Source organism: Mizuhopecten yessoensis, unplaced genomic scaffold (assembly GCF_002113885.1).
Source record: "Mizuhopecten yessoensis strain PY_sf001 unplaced genomic scaffold, ASM211388v2 scaffold716037, whole genome shotgun sequence".
Classification (NCBI taxonomy): Eukaryota; Metazoa; Mollusca; class Bivalvia; order Pectinida; family Pectinidae; genus Mizuhopecten; species Mizuhopecten yessoensis.
Window position 1 is genome coordinate 90,194 of NW_018479916.1, and position 14,337 is coordinate 104,530.

The 14,337-nt window shown below is 38.7% G+C and overlaps 2 protein-coding genes across 2 annotated transcripts in view; both read right to left on the bottom strand.

The window, feature by feature from the left end:
- LOC110441573 overlaps window positions 1–823 on the bottom strand; it is a 4,274-nt gene extending 3,451 nt beyond the window's left edge. The window contains exon 1 of the mRNA XM_021484759.1: window positions 805–823. Within this exon, the coding sequence (XP_021340434.1) occupies window positions 805–823 (19 nt within the window). The remainder of the gene's footprint in view (window positions 1–804) is intronic.
- A 151-nt stretch (window positions 824–974) lies between these two features.
- Window positions 975–4,221, bottom strand: LOC110441574. The gene is made up of 2 exons (XM_021484760.1): window positions 4,141–4,221; window positions 975–3,034 (listed from the first exon to the last, which is right to left on the bottom strand). Exons 1-2 carry the CDS (start codon window positions 4,219–4,221, stop codon window positions 1,193–1,195), a joined length of 1,923 nt encoding a protein of 640 aa, XP_021340435.1. The 3' UTR covers window positions 975–1,192.
- Between the last annotated feature and the right edge of the window lie 10,116 nt (window positions 4,222–14,337).

Genomic DNA, 14,337 nt, shown 5'->3' on the forward strand with positions numbered 1-14,337 from the left:
TTAATTTTCCCTTTGGGGCCCCGCCCTGGCCCCAGGGGTCGGGGTAGGAATCTCAATTTTACAATTTGAAACCATCTACCTCCAAGGATAATTCTCACCAAGTAAAAATAATTTCCTACAGAAAGTTGTCAAAATATACCCAAAAGTGTTATTTCCCTATATAAACTATAGTAAACTTTACCCCCTCCCCAAGGGAGAACGGATAGCTCGGGGGTCCTGAAATTTACAATTTAAGTAAAGCCCCTGATGATCTTTCTTTCCACGTAGAGAAAATCACTGTAGTACCTCTGAGTCTGGAGAAGAAGATTTTTGAAATATTGATTAATTTTCCCTTTGGGGCCCCGCCCTGGCCCCAGGGGTTGGGGTAGGATTCTCAATTTTACAATTTTGAAGCCTCATCTACCAAGGATGATTCTGACCCAAGTTTGAAAAAAATCCATCCACTGGTTCTTGAGAAGAAGTTGAAAATGTAAAAGTTTACGCACGACGCACGACGGACGACGGACGACGGACGATGGATGACGGACGAAAAGCGATTGGAATAGGTCACTTGAGCAAAGCTCGGGTGACCTAAAAAGAAAGATAAAACAATAACCCACTGGAAATCAGAGATTAAAGGCATAGTTGAAGGACTAATTAACACAATTACATTATGTTTTTACTGCGTTCTATCATAATTAATTGAATGTCTCCTGACTTGTCATATTTGAGAACACACTATTTTACAATAATTTTTTTACACTGTACCATTAATTTGCGTATATGCCTCTTTAAGCCTTTGATTATATATTAACCTATATTTACAATCGTATGTCATTGCCATTGTATAACCCTACCACATTCAGATGTCATTCATATATGCTATGAGTGCCATGAGCCCAATGTTGATGTCATAATTGTTATGTTAGATATCATTCACTGACAACGAGTCGCATATTTCTTGAAAATGAATATTTCCTTACCTGGACCATGAGGAAGTTCAAATTAGACAGCTCTGCTTCCAGGTGTCCACCCACTTGCTCTGAAGGCAAGAATTATAATCCTTTTTACGACAGTTTTCGCAGAAACAGGACAGTTCCCGTGTCCAAATTACGCCTTTGGACACCCCTTTGACGGAATGGAATTACTGGGTTCCTTTAACAGTCTTTACCTGCCGGCTGGGTCTGTTCCGATCAATGTCCTGGGACGGGACTTAGATAATTGTCCTCCTTTTGTGGTTATGAGTGCCATTGATGCTTTCAGGTTTACTAAGTGTTGTCTGGCAATACATGGCAAATTCTTGTGCATTGTTTATGCTGACTTCACCACTTTTCACACCTCTTGTTACTTTTGACTTGAGTATACCCCCTTCGCCGTCACATCTATTTTTTCCATGACGTGAACCATAGTAGACACGTTCAATAGTAGATCCAAAGTCCTCAATACCCATGCTTGCATCCATGAACGATGTTTTCCCTTTATATTGCGAAGCACATCCATCGGTAATAATGATCTGTTCTTCTATTACTATATTCCTTGTGGTAAGATGCTGGATTATCTTTTTATGAAAAGTATGAAACGCATCTGCATTGTGGATATTATCATCCGACACTATATATATTGCTTCTTCAGTGATCTCACCATCTTCTGGGCACCTGTAAAACGTTATTGTTGGATGTACAGTTACCAGATTCCGCATCCAATGTGCTCCCTGAATTTCGTTTTGGCTAAAACATGTGTAATTTTCTGCAAAGTCTGCGATGATTACGACTTGCTTATTCGCAACATGTTTGACAAGGGTTCCTATCTGGGTCTGCTGCCATTCAGCCTCAAATAGATGTTTTGCTAGAAATGTTACATCTGTCACCATCTTCTTTATGAATTCCCTTGGATCCAGTGATGTTTCAACAAGTTCTCGTTTTGATGTTGTCTTTCCCGTCTTCCTATTGTGATATTTGACCAAATCCCAGGACTTAAACTGAAAATGACCCTCTTTGTTACATAAAGGCTCCAATACCTCCTCCAGAGCTTTCGCTGAACAGGTGGTACATGTTCTTTGAATGCAGGCCAAGTCCTGGAATTGGGACTCTCCAACTTTTGGACACATTATCAGGCTTATGCAGCTTAATTTGTTGGTGATTTTGATACCTTCACATTTGTTAACTGCTACTATCTTCAGTCGGATGTTTTCACAGTACTCACATAAGCACTGTAGCAGATGACGCCTACTTTGCTTAAGAACATCTCTCGGTTTCACTTGTAGAAACTTTGAAAATGACACCTTTTTGTCTGGGTTAAGAGACTTCCATTTGTCATATGAACCCCTGTATAAATCTTGAAGTACATGTTTTGAGTTCATTGCTTTATTAACTGCTTTTTTGTTGGGCACATTGATAGAAACAGTTTCCATCCGATAAAACTCCTCTATTGACTGTGTTGTGTTCTCATCCAATGCATCTTTCCTCTTCTTGTATTTTCTTTCAGTAATATTGTGTGTTAGGAACTTTCTATTTATTCCTAAACGGCTGCACACTGCTGTTGCATTTCTGTTTTTGATATTGCTTGCCAGTTGCCTTACAAAAGAGCGACGGAGTTTAACTTTATTTTTTTCCCGTCCTTCCATTGACTTGTAAGTTGCACTCAGAGTCTCAGTCAACATGTCCAGCTTCTTTCTCGCATTTGGTGATGTTATACCTTTTTTTCTGAGGGCTTCAGTTTTTCGTGGAGTTGTATTTTGGACAAGCTTGGTAACCACCTCCGCATATTTTTTTGGACTCTTTGGGATCTTTAGTTTTGCTCTATACACTGCTTTTCTTAAAGCATCATCTGAAAGTGATGGGCCGGAAACATTCTCATGGGTGCTGGAAGTGGTTTCTGAATTTCCTTGCTTCTTCTGTTTTCTTTTCCTTTCTCTGTCTTTTTCTCGGATTCTTCGTTTTTTTTGTGAACTCAGTTTTGATCGTTGGTTTTGTTTTTGTGATCGCCATCTTTCTCTCTTCTCTATAATTCTTTCTTCCTCCTGTCTGGTATTTGGGCGTTTGTTTTCATCATTAGCCTTATCTTATGCTTGCTTTTTTTTCTCTCTGTAAATTTGCATTCTTAGTCTGCTTTGTTCTTTGTTTCTCTGCCTTTGCTCTTCACTCCATCCCAATCTTTTCTCTTTCATGTGCATAGCATGACTTTGTTTTGATAAATCATACAATTCTGGGAATTGTTTTAATCTTTCGCGATATTCTTGCAACCTTTGTGCATGCTTTTGTTTCTCTGCAATATTTTTTGTGGTATGTGATGTTTCTCCATTTTGTTTTTTGAAACTAAATTTCACCTTCCTGAAAAGAAAAGAAATTATTTTCTTATGCTTTTTAAAATTATAAATGTTTGGAATCATCACTGGTTGATTCTTTTTGCCAGAATTTGCATTCTTTTTTGTAAATGATACAACTGATTGAGCTGAAGAAAATAAACAATATTTTTTTTTATTGTCTTTTGTATTTATTTCAAAGTGGTGCAGACATTACCAAGGGAAAATTTCCCTTTTATGAATTATTTTGATATGCATATGATTTTCTGAAAACAAAATGAACAAAGGGGTAATAAAAACATACAGATCTAACTAATTTTTAATGTTTGAGTTGGTGTAATTCAAATATGAGCACTGAAACAGACATTTGACACTGATTTAAATTATGATAGATTTGCACGTAACATGGAAGGAAAACCAAAATCCGTCTTTTATGACATTTTGTGATGCTGATTGTCCTAAAACATTCGTTGAAATGATCTAGTAGCTATATACTGATGTTACATTTGGTTAAATGTGATATTTATCGATTCCCATAAACAAAACTATTTTATATCATAAGAAGGATCATGTAATAGCCATTAGACACCGCTCGCACCTAACAATTATGTGCACGTAACGCGGACGGAACCCCGAATTCCGTCTTCTATGTGTTAGATGAAGCTGAATGTCGTAAATATTTATTGGATCGGATTGCCGTTTTATGTCAATAACAGCAAATACGCTTTAGTTTAAAAATCAATACAATAATATCGGTCATTTCCGAATAAACTAGTAAATATATATTGAAAATATGGAACTCACGTAACTAGTTTTCATTGCAAACACTCACGTAACAACGTGACAGAACTCAAACTTACCCGCTCATCGCTAAGGACGCTGCCGCCAACAAACTGGAAATCACCTAAACGCTTCTTGGTGCAGATCGCGATCTGAGTCATCAAGCGATTGTAAGCAATAGACTGCGCAAGGGTATAATAGCGCGGTATGAAAGTGCACTCACGTAACACGTTTTGGTGGACAGAAACCATCTCAATTTTTTCCATGCCGTGTTTCAAGAAAAAGCATCAACCACAGATAGCTTTACTCACGTAAGGTTATGTATATGATATTAAATAGCATATTCATGAATGAAGAACGATTGTTTTGCTGACGATTTCCAGGCTGTTAGTTATCAACGTAACACATATGTATGGACGGAACGTTACGTGAGTGACACTATCAATTTATCGCCGTTTTATTCTTATTTTTTATGAAAACATCTTGAAATCAATTTGCCTAAATGATAGTAGTATATCTCCAGTTAGATATAAGCTCTAATAAAGTGGGTTTATGTATATAATTATAAATCTCCACACAGTAATTGAAGGGTTTTTTTTGTCCCAAAATGGCAGTTATTTTTTCATCAATAACGACCACATTATGTCGGATTTTTCTGCCGTGAAACACAACAGGAATCTGAAATTTTCAACAGTATCTCTTTATTATCTGTACCAACAAAAGACATACTTGAACATACACATAATTAAAAGGTCTAACAGTAATTATCTCCACAATTAGGAAACCGCTAAATGGGTCATGGAGTGAAAAAAAGAGCCACCTATAGAGCTGTGCCAGTGATAATTTGTCCGTATTTATGTTGACTTGCAACTCTCACAGTACCGGCGATCCCCCCGTGCAACTTACAAGTACCGGAATCGGAACTTGCAACTCTCACGGGCTTGTGAAGTACACGCTACAACGTCACAAGGGAGTGGCCTCGTTCCGGGTCAAGAAATATGCATAAATGAGAGGTCAACTCGTATGACCCAATAGTCGTGTCACTTCAATGTAACCAGACAACGCGTGCGGGATTGGGCGTTTTAATAAGGGTTTAAAACACCACTTTTATATAATACAGGATTTTTGTTTTTCGTTGCACAAATCCTTTAATTTCGTAAAAGAGTTTTTGCATGGGTAAGGATTCGTTTTTTCAACAGTTATGCAATATTTTGATAATATTTTACTCATATGAGGCGTGAATTATATGCAATCTTACAGATTAACACTTTTGATTTTGCTCCATTAGTTGGCATAGGACCGCTTCGTAGCTCCGACGACGCAATATATAAAATAAAAACCTCGTAGTCAGAAAGCTACGTTATCGCAGCTAATGTTTTACCTGCAGGCACCCACTCCATGCATGGACAGTTAAACGATTGCGTTCCGTATATATTGCCACCGGTGATTCCGTAGTTTATATTGACCCACATGCGTGTCTTTGTAGTTTCTTTCTGAATTCATGCTCGATCAGAATGTTTTGTTGTTATGTCTGTCCGTGCATATCGACTCATGAATATAAGTGTTAAGTTTGCTTCTCTCATATTCATAGCTCGTAGATAGCAGTGGGACGAAATCACTACTTGGATAGGATATTAGTGTCAGACGAATCGGCTGCGTTAGTTTCATTTTCAATGATAATTATTTACACCCCATTTATGATAACTTTATTTTGAATGTATACATGACGTTTAATGACATAATACATAAAAAGTGCTTGATCAGTTATTGTCAATTTTACCTTCATAATATCGATTCAGTTGAGACGAAAAGACTCGGATTGATATGAAAATGATTGCAGACAAATCGGCCCCAGATTTTCTAGATACTTTAGCACAGGTTGTGTGAAAGGCTCCAGAATGTTCTTTTCGGTTTCTGGCAGAGTTTCTGAGGTATTCACCTTTGTGTAATATATGTGTCTTCTGAAATATGGTGTTTTTTCTTTTCCATTTGATAGCACGGATCTGATGCCGACTAGGATAGTGTACTTACCTTGCTGACATATCAGCTGTTAATAGCACGCTATGTTGACGGCACAGTACCCAGTAGTCCACAAGTCTGTACTTGTAACGGGTTGACCAGTTCCTACCGCTTCAGTCTGAAGGCTAACGTCAAATAGGACATTCATATTATTTACTTGCGATATTGACCTTTATGGACTACTGTTTGTCCAAGTCGGGGACCAATTCATTATCGTTATATCAGATATTGTCCCCATTAAATGAAATATTTAAGCAAAATTACAAAATACTTGTCTAGTTTTCCCTTTGGTCCCCATAAATTGCCTACCAAAAACTTTTGACCAGTGAATCCTTAAAATGGTAGTTGTTATTTCTCGTTTAACGTTCAGCATTAAGGGAATTGGCAACGACTATTTCAACCGTTGTCAGTATAATTTGACCGGGCGGTAGGCTGTGCTGTGTGACTTTGGAATGGTACTTCAGCGAGGTAGCACTGTATAGTCGGCATCAGATCCGCACTTTCACAAGGAGTCTCATACAACAACGTACCCTGCCTCCTGCACATATACATGCAAGTACGAATACACAGCACACATGGAGGCACGTCCTTAAATAACTTAAGCTGTTGACGTTAAACAAAATAAAACCAAACCTTTCCTGAAGTATTCTTTCTGTGTAATCGTCAATGATCTCGCCTGTTGAGTAGTCGTCAATGATGGACGTCTCCCTTAATATATCAAGGAATATATTATAATAAACAGTACGTTTTCTTTCCAGACGAATTCTCTTCGTGTAGTCATCAATTACCTTTGTTACTTTCATTTTGAAACAAGTCTCGCAATACTGGATGCAACGACGCCAACATACTCATGCACGCACACACAACACACATAGAGGCACGTCCTTTAAATGACCGTGGATGTTGATAGGGCGTATAACAAAAGAAAACCAAGCCTTTCCAGACAATTTTTCTGTTTATTTTTCAATTATCTGTTCAGCTTCCATTTTGAAGAAAACAACATGGACGCACATCCTCAAATGAGCTTAGCTGTTGATAAGACGTTAAACAAAACTTCAATTATCTGTGAATTGACAAATTATCGCTTCAAATTTTGTCCAAATTTGGTATGAAGCATTCTTGGGTGAAGGGGATTCAATATTGTATAAGCAGTGGGTGTGGTCTCCCAGGGAGCAAAAGGGCGGGGCCAAATAGGAGAAATAGAGGTAAAACCTTAAAAATCCTTCTTCGAAAATCGGGATTAAGGGATTTTATCCTTATTTAGTCTGGAGCATCCATAGGCCAATATGATTCAATTACGTATAAACGTCGGAATGTCCCCCTATGAGCATAGGGGTGGGGCTCTGTTTGAAGTTTGTTCTCGCTTTATCTGAAGTACTGGATGGATCTTTCTGAAATTTCATATGTACTTGCAGCACCTACCATGGAGTAAGATATTCATTCATATTCAGGTGAGCGATACAGGCCCTCTGGGCCTCTTGTTTATGTTAAGAACGGCCTTTTTGTTCTGGATTTTTTTGGCGGAAAGAGACGAATCTGCTACCCTCTAGGGGTGTGTACTCTACTGTGTTTACCTCTACTAGTTTTATCATTTTGATTATTGTCTGTCCACTCCCATTCCGTTCAAAAATTTGATAGGCGTGATACAGGTGACGAAAAGCTTCGGCTAGTTGTTCCGATAACTTAGACACGTTTGTGGTTGCCAAATGAATGGATCTAAACGTAGGTTCGGCATAGATAGGTTCGTTATTCGAGTCGTATTTGACCAACTTAATAAACAGTGTGAGGAACTATTTCATTCCTTAGACGTTATATCAATATGTCTTCAATATGCTGTTGATTGTCCCTGAAAAATTGTAACACGTCCCACAAGTTGCCAGGAGTTGGGCTAAATGTCTCCATTTGAACCGTTCCACGTTTTTGTCAGTTTGTCCATTTCTCCCTTCGATTTAGACATGTATCGCAGACATCCGTCCTCCTGCCGTAGAAACGTTCTGCGAGATGTCGATGACACCAGTTGCATTATCTCCACACGGTGCGCAAAATATCTTCCCCGCGTGTAAATTTGCCTTCATTCTCGACATCGACACCAAAAATACCAAAACATATGTACGCAAAACCAAAAACTTATGCCAACATTTGGTATCCGAATTTTTAAATTTCCTGCAAGAACTCTACATAAAGTTGACGGACATAGCTGAATTTAACATATCTGATGTTCCTCCGTGGACCATTCAAACACCTGATTTGAACTTAACATTACATGAGCGAGGGAAATCGAGTGTTATGCCCGAAGAACACAAATCCTCCTTTTAGGAATGCATTATGAATTACCCTTCTCATACACAACTTTACAACAATGGTGCCAAAGAAGGTGAGAAAGTGGGAGCTGCCTGCTGTTAATGATAATATTTGGCCAGTAGCATATTGTAAAGTGGTGCTTTATTTAAACTGTGCTCAAAAAAGTTGGTGTGTGATAATAAACACCCTGTATTGACGAGGAGTATCACGGAAGTTACCCACTATGTTGTCATCTGTAAAACAAACAAAAACGAATATAAGTATGTTATATTAATAGTATTTAATGTTTCCCTCTTGTCCTCTAAAACGTGTTTTAGAGTGTTGCGTGAAATGGTTTGATTGCTAAATGCGTCTAAATTGTGTCGCACACAATTTTTCACTCCTTGTTTAGAACGAACATTCCATTCCTTCCTGTATTGGAAATCCTTTAAATAGCCGCTTTCACATTTCGGATTCAGTTTGAACAGCTGCCACCACTGGACAGGGGTCATTCACTTCTTTACGGAGACGTGCGAAATAAACACCCTGTATTGACGTAGGGTGAAGGGGAAGTTATCCGCTATGTTGTCCTCTGAAAACAAACAAAAACATATAACCAAAAGGCCAAGGGTGATGATATTTTCCCTTTAGAATCCTTAAATGAATGAGAGATGGTCATGAATGAGAGATGACATGTGCGTTGATGCTTTAAAAATAATGACTTCATTCATATTGATTAGACTTCTCAATTGGTTGGGTAAACTTGTGTTCAGTCAGCCGTATTTATGTTGCAACATTTTTTAGCTTATCATTCACTGTTCTGATATAGGATAGATATTATTTCCATGCTGTTTCAGTGTCTGAGCGACAAGGTTTGTCTTGTCAACGCGTTAAAACGCGTTAATGGGATTTGCGAGAGTACGGACGTCTTCAGTGGTCGCGGTACCAAATATGGATCTACCAATGTCACCAACAAAAGGGAGTAGTGCTCGTGTAAATACACTAGCATGTTCAGGAAGGTCAATCTAAAACGTACGCAGCCAGGAATCAGCCGTGAAGCAACGTTCGGTCCTGTATGGAAAATGATACCGTAGTTCAGGCGAAGTACGTGTGACGGAATTTGAGCGGCCTAGCATCCTTACAACAGGACCAAGACAAAGAAATTACTCCAAGGTCGTACCAAGCCGAATAGTTCTGTTGAAGCGGCTGGTTCTTCTGCGAATTTCTCGTGTTCCTCTCCTCGTTGACGGAGATGTCGTAGTCCCCGGGACTGTTCTGGACGATGGGGTTGAGGTTCGGGGTTGGTTACTTGGCGACAAATATAAATATGCTGCACCAATTGCAATAGTTGGAGTTTTCGCATTTCTCTCTATTTCTAACTGCCTCTAATTACTTAGCGTCTTGCCTGGCAAAACCTCACTGCTGGTTATAATGCTGAGCATTCACCAAGGTGAAGAAGACAATGGGTTCTGTCCCCAGGCCGGAACATACCAAAGTCCTTAAAAATGTTAGCTATTCCTCGTTTAACGTTCAGCATTAGGGGAATGGCAACGACTGGTTTAACCGTTGTCAGTATAATTTGATCGTGTGGTATGCTATGCTGGGTACCTTTGGCATGGTATTTCAGCGAGGTAGCACTGTATTGTCAGCATCAGATCCGTGCTATCACAAGGAGGCAAAATATCCCAACATTCCCCGCCTCCTGCACATATACATGCAAGCACGAATATAATACATGCATAGAGGAACGTCCTTATGCTGTTGGTGTAAAACAAAATAAAACCAAACCTTTCCTGACGTATTATCTTTGTGTAATCGTCAATGATCTCGCCTGCTGTGCTGTGATGGACCTTTCCCTTAATTTGTCAAGGAATATAATAAATAATTAACAGTACGTTTTCTTTCCTGACGAATTCTCTCCGTATAATCATCAATTATCTCAGCTACTTTCATTTTGAAAAAAACGTCTCTCATCGCTGGATGCAACAACACCAACATACTATATGCACACACAACACACATGGAGGCACGTCCTTTAAATCACCTTGACTGTTGATGGGACGTTTAACAAAATAAAAACAAGCCTTTCCTGACGACGTTCCTGTATAGTGGTCAATTATCTGGTCAGCTTCCTATTTGAAAAAAATATGACACATAACACTGGAGGCTAACATACTCCGCCTCCAGAACACATGAACATGAGTGAGGGAAATCAAGTGTTATGCCCGAAGAACACAAATCCTCCTTTCGGGAATGCATTTCAAATTACCCTTCTCCTACACAACTTTACTTCCGAGTCCCGGATATGAAAACACTTTTCAGTTCCGTGGATTCGAAGGCATTATTTAACTATCTAAAAGATATCGGTCCATTTTATAGACTCTGATGTCTTTTAACCCACCTTATCATTTTTGACGTTATATATATACCGCATATTCCATATCATCTATTTGTTATCTCTTTTATTATTTTAACCCCCTTTTATCATTATTTTTATTATCTACACATACAATGCGAATACTTAAAAAAATGAACCATTTTTATCTGATTTTATCTTCGCGATTCACATGTTTGTTAAAATAAGATAATAAATAAATCACCATGGCCCTAAATGACCACAGCCGTCGATGGGCCGTTAAACATAAACAAACAAACAAACAAACAAACCAGAACACATGAGCTTAGCTGTTGATAAGACGTTAAACAAAACTTTCCTGACAAATTTTCTGTGTAGTGATCAATTATCTCTCCAGATTCCATTTTGGAAAATACTGTATGGAACTCAGAAGAATTTTTCCAACAAATCAGGAAAAATATTTTGGTTACGTTAAATTGTGGATTTATTTCGACCAGATGGTCCTTTGCTATTCACAAGAAAGCATCAGTGACTTAGAATATTCGGATTGGCCATTAAATTGAAGAAGTTATTTAAAGGTGAACAACAGCACGCCAAATTTATTTTGAACATATTGATAATTCGTATTCAAGTTACGTATCGTGTATCTAGAAATCTAGTATGTGCATTACTTATATTTCCAAAACGATCCTCGTGGAAAGCACTGAGGATGTATGCAGTTCCTTCCCTTGCTTGAGACGACCGGAATAGCGTGCCAGCTGGCAACTGGACTGGGTTGTTGGCTGGTGACCAGGTAGCTGTTGGAGAGTCCAGGGTTCGAATACCAGTTTAGTCGTTTGCTTAATTTTCCTCGTATTAGTGTGTTGATTACATCACCTAAACTGATGTAAATGTGCAGAAAACGGGTATGGAGGAGGAGTGTAAAATTCATGAAATTATGAGACAGTCAGTAGCTGTTAACTGCAAAATAGAGAACAAAAACACAACATGCATGTTACAGGCTGTGTACAGTAGATACTTTTTTGTCAGTTGCCATTGACTACATACAGCTCTAAATACTGTGGTACACCATATCGAGGCTTGAAAGGGGCATCTTGGCGTTATGAACATGTATCTCAATGTTAAACTTAGAATCAATAAAGCACTATTTTCTTGACCTTTGTGGTAGTGAAAGGTTAGGTGCTGGTAATGTCGGACACAAATGGAAATAACTGCTTTTATGTATAATCCTTTTAAACAGATCGAGTAGAACGTCTCCTAATCAAGAGGTAACAATATGCTAATAAAGATAGTGAACTGGACTTCCATATTCATTATTATATCATATAGTTGCGTTCAACAATATTCAAACAAGATGTGTAGTTTTTAGTCACATTGTAAGACATTTTTGTTTACTTTGAGTATACAGGGTGGTTTTGTTTGTGTTTTCTTTTCGGCAAAAAGGATGATGTAAAACAGAAGATGGGAAGGACACCTTCTATTTCCCTTAGTAGAGGGCACAAAAGCAAATCCCCAAATTCTGCAGGGACACATCGGTTGCTTCTTATATCCCTGCAGGTAGGGCGGAAGAATTGTAACTTAAACCTTAAAATGGTAGTTGTTATTTCTCGTTTAACGTTCAGCTTTAAGGGGAATGGCAACGACTGGTTCAACCGTTGTCAGAATAATTTGACCGGACGGAATGCTGTGCTGGGTGCTTTTGGCATGGTATTTCAGCGAGGTAGCACTGTATAGTCGGCATCAGATCCACGCTATCACAAGGAGGCAAATACACCAACATTCCCTGCCTCCTGCACATATACATGCAAGCACGAATACGCAACACACATGGAGGCACGCCCTTCGATAACTTACGCTATTGACGTTACACAAAATAAAACCATACCTTTCCTGACGTATTCTCTCTGTGTAATCGTCAATTATCTCTACTGCTTTCATTATTTCATGGACGTTTCACTTACTGGAGATCCTGGTGGGGCGGATGAAGCACCTTGGGCGAAGGATGTGCGTGATTCCTAAAACATGGAAATAGTTGACACTATTAAAGTCACTGTAAAAAGTATCAAAGTCAAAGTATAACTTGCTGTATATGTGAATACCACTGGTTAAAAATAAAGATTATTTGCAATAAAAAAACATAAAATGACTCCTATATATATTTATTTAAACTGTGCTCAAATACGTAATACCTTGATTTGCTTTCAGGAATACCTTTACACAACTCCTATCGAATAACCAGGAGGCCACTTATGCGAACGTTAAGCATTAAGGCCAAACATGTTGTATTGCAAGCAAGGCGCTTGGAAATAAAAGGTAGTAAGAAGAGGAGAGAAATACGAAGATCCCAACTATTGTAATTGGCGGATATATTTATCTTGGTCGCCTTTGTGTCCCTAAGTAGAGGGCACAAAAGCAAATTCGCAAACTATGCAGGGACACATCGGTCACTTCTTATATCCCTGCAGGTAGGGCGGAAGAATTGTTCCTTAAACCTTAAAATAGTAGTTGTTATTTTTCGTTTAACGTTCAGCATAAAGGGTAATGGCAACGACTGGTTTAACCGTAGTCAGTATAATTTGACCGGACGGAATGCTGTGCTGGGTGCTTTTGGCTTGGTATTTCAGCGAGGTAGCACTGTATAGTCGGCATCAGATCAGCGCTATCACAAGGAGGCAAATATACCAACATACCCTGCCTCCTACACATATACATGCAAGCACGAATACACAACACACATGGAGGCACGTCCTTAAATAACATAAGCTGTTGACGTTACACAAAATAAAAACAAACCTTTCCTGACGTATTCTCTCTGTGTAATCGTCAATTATCTCTCCTGCTTTCATTATTTCATGGACGTTTCTCTTAATATGTAAACGAATGTAAAAAACAATAAACGTAATTTTTCGTTTCCTGATGAATTATCTGTGTAGTCGAACGGCAACATATTATAAATACATATAACCAAAAGGCCAATGGTGATGATTATCCTATTTTCCCTGTAGATTCCTTAAATGGATCAGGAACGGTCACAGCGGTCAAATTCGTTTAAACGTTTGAGCGACATTTGGTGATGATATTTGGCCAGTAGCATATTGTGAAGAGGTGGTGAATTTAAACTGTGCTAAAATAAGTTACCTTGGTTTACTTTCAAGATTACAATATGTCAATACCTTTACACAACTCCTATCGAATAACCAGGAGGCCACTTAGGCGAACGTTCAGCATTAAGGCCAAAACGGTTGTTGGAAGCAAGGCGCTAGAAATTAAAAGGTATCCCAACTATTGTAATTGGCGCATATATATATATATTGGTCGTTTTTGTGTCCCTAAGTAGAGGGAACAAAAGCAAATCCACCAAATTCTGCAGGGGCACATCGGTCGCTTCTTATATCCCTGCAGGTAGGGCCGAACAATTGTACCTTAAACCTTAAACTAGTAGTTGTTATTCCTCATTTAACGTTCAATATTAAGGGGAATGGCAACGACTGGTTCAACCGTTGTCAGTATAATTTGCCCGTGCGGAATGCTGTGCTATGTGCCTTTGGCATGGTATTTCACCGTGGTAGCTCTGTATTGTCGGCATCAGATCCGCGCTATCACAAGGAGGCAAAATACACCA